General features: G+C 51.9%; 2 protein-coding genes across 7 annotated transcripts in view; one reads left to right on the top strand and one right to left on the bottom strand.

Moving 5' to 3' along the window:
• PEX11G (peroxisomal biogenesis factor 11 gamma) overlaps positions 1–4517 on the bottom strand; it is a 21934-nt gene extending 17417 nt beyond the window's left edge. For 2 of the 5 annotated variants that reach the window (XM_017500192.2, XM_017500195.2), the window contains exon 1: positions 4417–4492. The gene's annotated coding sequence lies outside the window, so the exon portion shown is untranslated. Of the gene's footprint in view, positions 1–4377 lie in introns of all 5 variants that reach the window. The other 3 variants (XM_037728381.1, XM_017500191.2, XM_037728380.1) reach the window with 3 other exon arrangements.
• TEX45 (testis expressed 45) overlaps positions 4250–8712 on the top strand; it is a 7794-nt gene continuing 3331 nt past the window's right edge. For both annotated transcript variants that reach the window (XM_017500187.2, XM_037728379.1), the window contains exons 1-3: positions 4250–4861; positions 7446–7549; positions 7636–7736. In XM_017500187.2, the coding sequence (XP_017355676.1) occupies positions 4285–4861; positions 7446–7549; positions 7636–7736 (782 nt within the window). In that variant the 5' untranslated portion in view covers positions 4250–4284. The remainder of the gene's footprint in view (positions 4862–7445; positions 7550–7635; positions 7737–8712) is intronic.

Raw genomic sequence — 8712 nt, 5'->3', positions numbered from 1 at the left:
CCTCTCTCCCTAGCTGGTCTTTTGTGTTGTTTTGAGATAGAATCTCACTCTGTCACCCAGGCTGGAGTGCAGTGGTACAATCACAGCTCACTACAGCCTCAACCTCCTGGGTTTAAGCAATCATCCCACCTTAGCCTCCTAAGTCCCTGAGACTATAGGCACACACCACCACACCTGGCTTATTTTAAAATTTTTGTAGAGATGGGTCTTCCAGTGTTGCCCAGGCTGGTCTCAAACTCCTGGGCTCAGGCAGTTCTCCCACTTCAGCCTCTCAAAGTATTGGGATTACAGGTCTGAGCCACTGCACTTGGCCTCTTTTGCTGCTTTTTTTTTTTTCTTCTTCTTCTTTGAAAACAGAGTTTTGCTCTATCGCCCAAGCTGGAGTGCAGTGGCCCAATCTCGGCCCACTGCAACCTCTACCTCCTGGGTTCAAGCGATTCTCCTGCCTCAGCCTCCTGAGTAGCTAGGATTACAAGCGCCTGCCACCAAGCCCGCCTTGAAAATACAAAAATAATTTTTGTACTTTCAGTAGAGATGGGGTTTCACTACATTTGCCAGACTGGTCTCAAACTCCTGGCCTCAAGTGATCTGCCCACCTTGGCGTCCCAAAGTGCTGGGATTACAGGTGCGAGCCACCTCATCTAGCCACAACAGCCCTTTTCTGCACAGTACTTTGGGAGGCTGAGATTACAAATGTGAGCCATCATGCCTCACTTGTGTGTTTATTTGTGTTTATCTGCTCATCTCAGAAAAGAAAGTAAAAATTCCAACCAATAAATTCATCCCACCCAAATCCCCCCTTCCTTAAGCCATGCCCCTAAAACACCTAACAGAATTGCAAATCCCATAATAACTGCTTTCTTTCTTTTGAGATAGAGTCTCACTCTGTCACCCAGGCTGGAGTGCAGTGGCATGGTGTCAGCTCACTGCAACCTCCGCCTCCTGGGTACAAGCGATTCTCCTGCCTCAGCCTCCTGAATAGCTGGGATTACAGGCGCCCACCACACTTGGCTAATTTTTGTATTTTTAGTTGAAATGGGGTTTCACTATGTTGGCTAAGCTTGTCTCAAACTCCTGACCTCATGATCCATCCGCCTCAGCCTCCCAAGTGTTGGGATTACAGGCGTGAGCCACCACGCCTGGCCCCATGATAAGTGCCTTCTAACACCTTCCTACTTAAACCCCCATAGTGCCTATGGCATGTTTGAGCTCTCCCTTTTTTTCTCTCTCTCTTTAATGAGTAATAAGCTTGAATGTTTTCAATCACAGGTACATTCCTGGTGGTCTGTGGCTGCAGGAGGAGGGGTGACTGACCCCTTTAAAAGACCCCTTGGAGACCTGTGAGCCCTCGAATAATATTAAGGGGTGCAGTGACTCAGGGAAATGGGTCCATTCTGTGTGGCGTGTGTAGAAGGTAGAGGGAGGCTGGGCGCAGTGGCTCACGCCTGTAATCCCAACACCTTGGGAGGCCAAGATGGGCAGATCACCTGAGGTCAGGAGTTCGAGACTAGCATGGCCAACATAGCTAAGCCCCATCTCTACTAAAAACACAAAAATTAGCCAGACATGGTGACAAGCCTCTATAATCCCAGCTACTCAGGAGGCTAAAGCAGGAGTGAGCTGAGATCTCAGTGAGCTGAGATCACGCCATTGCACTGCAGCCTGGGCAACATAGCGAGACCCTACCTCAAAAAAAACAACCAGACAAAACCCCAGAGGCAGGCCAGGCATGGTGGCTCACATCTCTAACCCCAGCACTTTGGGAGGGCAAGGCAGGCAGATCACTAGGTCAGGAGATCAAGACCATCCTGGCTAACACGGTGAAACCCCATCTCTTCTGAAAATACAAACTACTAGCCAGGTGCGGTGGCACGAACCTGTAGTCCCAGCTACTTGGGAGGCTGAGGAAGGAGACTCGCATGCCACCATGCCCGGCTAATTTTTGTATTTTTAGTAGAGATGAAGTTTCACCATGTTGCCCAGGCTGGTCTCAAACTCCTGGCCTCAAGTGATCCACCCACTTCAGCCACCCAAAGTGCTGGGATTACCGGCCTGAGCCACTGAGCCTGTCTGAGTCATGTTTTCTAAATAGGTAGAGGTGAGCAGATTTTGTGGGTTGAAGTGATCTGGGAGGTGTTCTGCAGGAGGTGATCCTGAGAACCTGGAATGCTGGTCTCCAAGGGAGACAGAGAGGAGAGCAGGGGAGACACTTGTGATCTAAGCAAAGGCAAGAAGGTCCCAGGCGGCTGAGCAGAGGCGGAGGGTAGGGAGAGGCTTAGAGTCTGAAGCTGAAGGTCAGAGAGTGTGAAGAAGAACTCTCAGAAAGTGTGAAGACAGGAAGAGATTGAGAAGACTAGGCAAAACCTAGGACACTTGCAGAGGACGGGAAAACCAGTAATAAAGCGCGTGACAGGCTGGGCTCAGTGGCTGACGCCTGTAATCCCAACACTTTGGGAGACCGAGGTGGGCAGATCACTTAAGGTCAGGAGTTTGAGTCCAGCCTGACCGATGTGGTAAAACCCCATCTCTACTAAAAATACAAAAATCAGCTGGACATGGTGGTGGGCACCTGTTATCCCAGCTACTTGGGAGGCTGAGGCAGGAGAATCGCTTGAAACTGGGAGGTGGAAGTCGCAGTGAGCCAAGATCGCGCCATTGCACTCCAGCCTGGGCAACAGAGTAAGACTGTGTCTGAAAGAAAGAAAAGAAAGAGAGAAAGAAAGAAAAGGAAGGAAGGAAGGAAGGGAGGGAGGGAGGGTGGGAGGGAGGGAAGGGAAGGAAAGGAAGGAAAGAAAGAAAGAGAAAGAAAGAAGGAAATAGAGGAAAGAAAGGAAGGAAGGAAGGAAGGAAGGAAGGAAGGAAGGAAGGAAGGAAGGAAGGAAGGAAGGGGAGAAAGTGCGTGGCAGAAATGGCCAGTGGCTGGGGTGCAGGGCTGGAGTTGGGCAGGGAACAAAAATGAGTCCCCAGAGGGGAAGAAGGAGAAAACCGTGGCCTTGATAACTGACTGAGGGCGAGAAGACGGGGATCTCATATCAGACATACAATAGAATGCAGTAGTTAATTCTCCAAGTTCCAGAATCAGAGTTGCCCTGTGTTCAAATCTCAAGCAAATGGCCACCCCCCTGAGCCTCAATGTCTTCTGTGAAGCAGTAGTTAAAACCTCCCCGGGCCAAGCACAGTGGCTCACACCTGTAATCCCAGCACTTTGAGAGGCTGACACAGAAGGATTGCTTGATCCCAGGAGTTTGAGACCAGCCTGAGCAACAAAACGAGATCCCTGTCTCAAAAAAAAAAAAAAAAAGAAAAAAAGAAAAGAAAAAGAAAGAATTAGCCGTGCACGGTGGTGCACACCTATAGTTCCAGATGCTCAGGAGACTGAGGTGGGAGGATTGCTTGAGCCCAAGAGGTTGAGTCCACCACACTTGGCTAGTGTGCGTGTGTGTGTGTGTGTGTGTGTGTGTGTGTAGACGGGGTGCCACTATGCCCAAGCTGGTCTTGGACTCAAGCAACCCTCTCGCTTTGGCCTCTCAATGTGCCTGGATTACAGGTGTGAGCCACAGTACCCAGCTATTACTTTCTCACCTACTCTTCAATTTTTGTTGTTTTATTTTTTAATTATTGTCTGTCATCTCCTGCCCCATTATCAATTCCACAGAGGCAGGGATCTAGGTCTGTTCTGTGAACTAACATTAGTTCCCCACCCTCACTGGCCTCCAGGCCCAGGGACAGAAATAATCATTTATGTGGTGCCTACTGTATGCCAGGCCTACAGTAGGCACCACATGAATATTTATTTTCTTCTAATTCTTTTTTTTTGAGACAGAGTCTCACTCTGTCACCCAGGCTGGAATGCAGAGGCCCAATCTTGGCTCACTGTAACCTCCGCCTCCAGGGTTCAAGCGATTCTCCTGCCTCAGCCTCCCGAATAGCTGGGACTACAGGCGCTCACCAGCACTCCAGGCTGTTTTTTAATTTTTAGTAGAGATGGGGTTTCACCATGTTGCCCAGGCTGGTCTCGAACTCCTGACATCAGGTAATCTACCTGCCTGGATCTCCCAAAGTGCTGGGATTACAGGCGTGAGCCACCGCGCCCGGCCATGAATGATTATTTCTATCTCTGCTCTCCCTGGGGGCGGGCACAGAGGCTGTGCCAGTTTCCCGTGATGTCTCCAGCCCCCAGCTCAGTGCTTGGCGCACAGAAAGGAGTGAAAGGCAGCATTGTCCTGGGTGGGCACTTGCTCAGCCCCTCGTCTCCACCCTCTCGCAGGTGGCTGGTGTCCCGCGATGGCCGCAGACGCCCTCCTGCCGTGCCCGCGCCGGTGCCCCATGTCCCAGCTGGACTTCCTCAAGGCGTCGCACTTCTCGTTGGGGCCCGACCTGCGGCTTCACGAGGGCACCATGCTCACCACGACGCACCGGGACTTCGCCTACCCGGGTACCACCCGGGAGCCGCCGAGCCTGCAGCCGCCACCCGCGCTGCTCTTCCAGTTGGACCAGCGCTGGGACCAGGAAGAGCGCGTGTCAGAGGCGCGCCGCGCGTTCCCGCCTCCGTCCACGCCGCCGTGGGAGCTGCAGCGGGCGCAGGCGCGGGAACGCACGCTCGCCATGCAGGCCAGCAACCTGCACCTGCGCGAGGACGCGCACGCCGGGATCGGCCTCTCCAGCGCGCGCGCCGCCTACGACTGGCCCGAGCTGCCGGCGCGCGCCGGAGAGCAGATCCGCGGCGCTCGCCTCATCTTCGACCGCGACTCCCTGCCGACCGGCGACCGCGACAAGCTGCGCATCCCGCCCACCACGCACCAGGCGCTCTTTCCACCCCACGACGCGCGCCCGCAGCCCCGAGCGCCCAGTTGCCACCTCGGTGAGCGCGCGCCCGTGGGAACATTTGGCAATGTCTAGAAACGCTTTTGGTGGTTCAGGATTTGCGGGGTGGCTGGGCGCGGTGGCTTAAACCTGTAATCCCAGCACTTTGGGAGTCCGAGGCGGGTGGATCGCTTGAGGTCAGGAGTTCGAGACCGGCTTGGCCAATATGTAACCCCGTCTCTACTAAAATACAAAAATTAGTCGGGTGCAGTGCCGGGTGTCTGTAATCCCAGCTACTCGGGAGGCTGGGGCAGGAGAATCGCTTGAACCCAGGAGGCGGAAGTTGCAGTGAGCCGAGGTTGTGCCGCTGCACTCCAGCCTGGGAGACAGAGCAAGACTCCATCTCAAAAAGAAAAAAAAAAAAAAAAGACTGGAGGGGCGAGGCCAGGCTCACACCTATAATCCCAATGCTTTGGGAGCCCTAAGCAGGAGGATCTCTTGAGGCCAAGAATTAGAGACCAGCCTGGGCAACATAGGGAGACTCATCTCTACAAAATAAAAATCTTAAGTTATTTTTTATTATATACAATTTTTTTTTTTTAAGAAAGTGTCTCACTCTGTCACCCAGGCTGGAATGCAGTGGCACCATCTCGGCTCACGCAGACTGGATCTGCCCAGCTCAAGCGATTCTCCCACCTCAGCCTCCCAGGTAGCTGGGACTGCAGACATGCATGCCACCAAGCCCAGCTAATTTTTTGTACTTATTTGCAGAGCTGCCGTCCTACTATGTTGCTCTGGCAGGTCTTGAACTCCTGGGCTCAAGTGATCCACCTGCCTTGGTCTCCAAAGTGCTGGGATTACAGGCATGAGCCACTGAGCCCAGCCCTTACAAAATAAAAATTAAAAAAAAAAAAAAAGACGACAGAGGTGCTACCAGCAGACAGCAGGTAGAGGCCAGAGATGCTGTCAAGTACCCTACCACAGACAGGGGAGCCCCCACAGCAGAGAATTGGCCAGCCCCAAATGTCAATTACACCAAGGCTCAGAAACCCTGGGACCACCTTTCGCCTCAGTTTCAGCATGAGTAGAGTGGGTATATCCTCCGAATCTGTCCACAGTGGTGTGCAGTTGGCAGAAGTCATGAATGCCAGTTGGGGGTCAGACAAATCAGCTAAGTTCTCCAACTGCACACCCTCCTCCCCACATCCCCCAGCCCTATCACCTTAGTAGCTGTGGGAGTCTGAGCAAGTTGACCTCTCCAAGCCTGTTTCCCCATCTGCAAAATGGGTGCAATCATAGGGCCCAGTTCATAGGCTCTGGTAAAACTGAATGTGCATGGTGTGTCTGATGCAGAGAGCACCCAACAAAGAGTAGCTGCCATTTGTGTGATTTTTCCAATTCTGTCACTCCAGGGACCCTTTGGGTGAGCATTACTGCTCAGAGGCCCCTCTAAGATGGACTCAGGGATTGTCAAAGCCTGATCTGACATTTAGTTGTGGTTCCTAGTTTCTGTGATTTCTGGCAAGTTCCTTAACCTCTCTGAGCCTCAAGGAGGCTGTAACATAAGAGAAATGTTACCAGGTCCAAGAGAAGAAGATGCAACTGGGCACGGTGGCTCACACCTGTAATCCCAGCACTTTGGGAGGCCAAGGCAGGTGGATCACTTGAGGCCAGGAGTTGGAGACCAGCCTGGCCAACCTGGTGAAATCCCATCTCTACTAAAAATACAGAAATTAGCTGGGCGTGGTGGTGGGCACCTGTAATCCCAGCTACTCTGGAGGCTGAGGCAGGAGAATTGCTTGAACCTGGGAGGTGGAGATAGCAATAAGCCAAGATTGTGCCACTGCACTCCAGCCTGGGCCACAGAGCGAGACTCCGTTTCCAAAGAGAGAGAGAGAGAGAGAGAGAGAGAGACCAGGTCCAATAAGAAGATGCGATGCACTTAACCTATGTGTGGCTCGATACAGTCCTTGGTAGATATGCTTTTACTTTTTTTGTTTTGTTTTGTTTTTTGAGATGGAGTCTTGCTCTGTGGCCCAGGCTGGAGTGCAGTGGCACCATCTTGGCTAACTGAAACCTCTGCCTCCTGGGTTCAAACGATTCTCCTGTCTCAGTCTCCTGAGTAGCTGGGACTACATGCGCATAACAACACGCCTGGCCAATTTTTATATTTTTAGTAGAGATTGGGATTTCACCATATTGGTCAGGCTGGTCTTGCTCTCATGACCTCAGGTGATCCACCTGCCTTGGCCTCCCAAAGTGCTGAGATTACAGGCATGAACCACTGTACCCAGCCATATTTTTAAATTGATTATTATAGAGATGAGGGTCTCGCTGTGTTGCCCAGCCTGGTCTTAAGCTCCAGGGCTCAAGCCATCTTCCCAGTTCAGCCTCCTGAATAGCTGGGATTATAGGCATGAGCCATTACATCTGGCTTTTAGTACAATTTATTTTTATCTTGTGGTGTTTGCCAGACAGCTGTTAGTCTACACTGTTCAGAATGGCCCAGTTCCCCTACCCAGGCAAGAAACGGAATTCCAGAGGGCTTGACATGGCAGGGAATTTCAGTCTCTCTCTCTCTGTCTCTCTCTCTGTCTCTCTCTCGCTCTCTCTCTTTCCTCCCCTCTCATTCCTATCCTAAGGGGGCCCCAACACCCTCAAGTGGGACTACAAGAGACAAGATGGGACTTCCTACCAGAGACAGTTCCAGGCCCTGCCAGGCCCACCTGCCTTGATGTGTAAGAGGGTAAATCAAGGCTGTGTTGGGGCTGCAGGTGGGGGCAGAATTTGGGGCTGGGCGGTTTGGGCCTTCCTATCCCTATCTGCCCACAGGCCTCCTCCAGAGTACAGCTAGGAGACTGCAAGATGAGCTATGGATCAACGTGTTCAGAGCAGAAACAGGCCTACAGGCCCCAGGGTCTGCCTGAAGATAGGTATAAAGGGGCCACTGTCGTCCAGGTACAGTGGCTCACACCTGTAATACCAGCACTTTGGGAGGCCAAGGTGGGTGGGTTGCCTGAGGTCAGGAGTTTGACACCAGCCTGGCCTATACGGTGAAACCCCATCTCTAGTAAAATTACCAAAATTAGCCAGGCATGATGGTGGGTGTCTGTAATCCCAGCTACTCAGGAGGCTGAGGTGGGAGAATCGCTTGAACCCATGAGGTGGAGGTTACAGTGAGCTGAGATGGCACCGCTGCACTCCAGCCTGGGCAACAGAGCGAGGCTCCGTCTCAAAAAACAAAACGAAACAAAACAAAAAAACAAAGGGGCCACTGCCTTCCCACCCAGATGAGACAATTGGCCTTCAGCAGCGGTGTGTGCCCCTTAGGGCTTTAGGGCCAGTACTCTGCCTTTGAGGTCTCTGTCACTGGTAGCCAAGGCTGATCTCCCATTATCAGGCTTGGTATTAGGCAACCCTGCTCTCCCATCCCCTTTTCTGGGAATTGCCCAGATGGAGCCACTCTTCTCTCTTTTCTTTTCTTTTCTTTTTTTTCTTTTCTTTTCTTTCTTTTCTTTTCTTTCTTTCTTTCTTTCTTTTCTTTTCTTTCTTTTCTTTCTTTCTCTCTCTCTCATCTCTCTCTCTTTCTTTCTCTTTCTTTTTCTTTCTTTCAGATGCAGTCTCACTCTGTTGCCCAGGCTGCAGTGGTGCAGTGGCATGACCTGGGCTCACTGCAACCTCCACCTCCTGGGTTCAAGCAATTCTCCCACGTCAGCCTCCCAAGTAGCTGGGACTACAGGCTCGTGCCACCACACCCGGCTAATTTTTTGTATTTTCGGTAGAGACGGGGTTTCACCATATTGGCCAGGCTGGTTTTGAACTCCTGACATTGTGATCCACCCACTTTGGCCTCCCAAAGTGCTGGGATTACAGGCATGAGCCACTGCGCCCAGGCTTTTTTTTTTTTTT

This window comes from Cebus imitator, unplaced genomic scaffold (genome assembly GCF_001604975.1).
Source record: "Cebus imitator isolate Cc_AM_T3 unplaced genomic scaffold, Cebus_imitator-1.0 Scaffold263, whole genome shotgun sequence".
Classification (NCBI taxonomy): Eukaryota; Metazoa; Chordata; class Mammalia; order Primates; family Cebidae; genus Cebus; species Cebus imitator.
The sequence above is the reverse complement of the archived record's forward strand: the minus strand, read 5'-3'. Positions and strand labels throughout refer to the sequence as shown.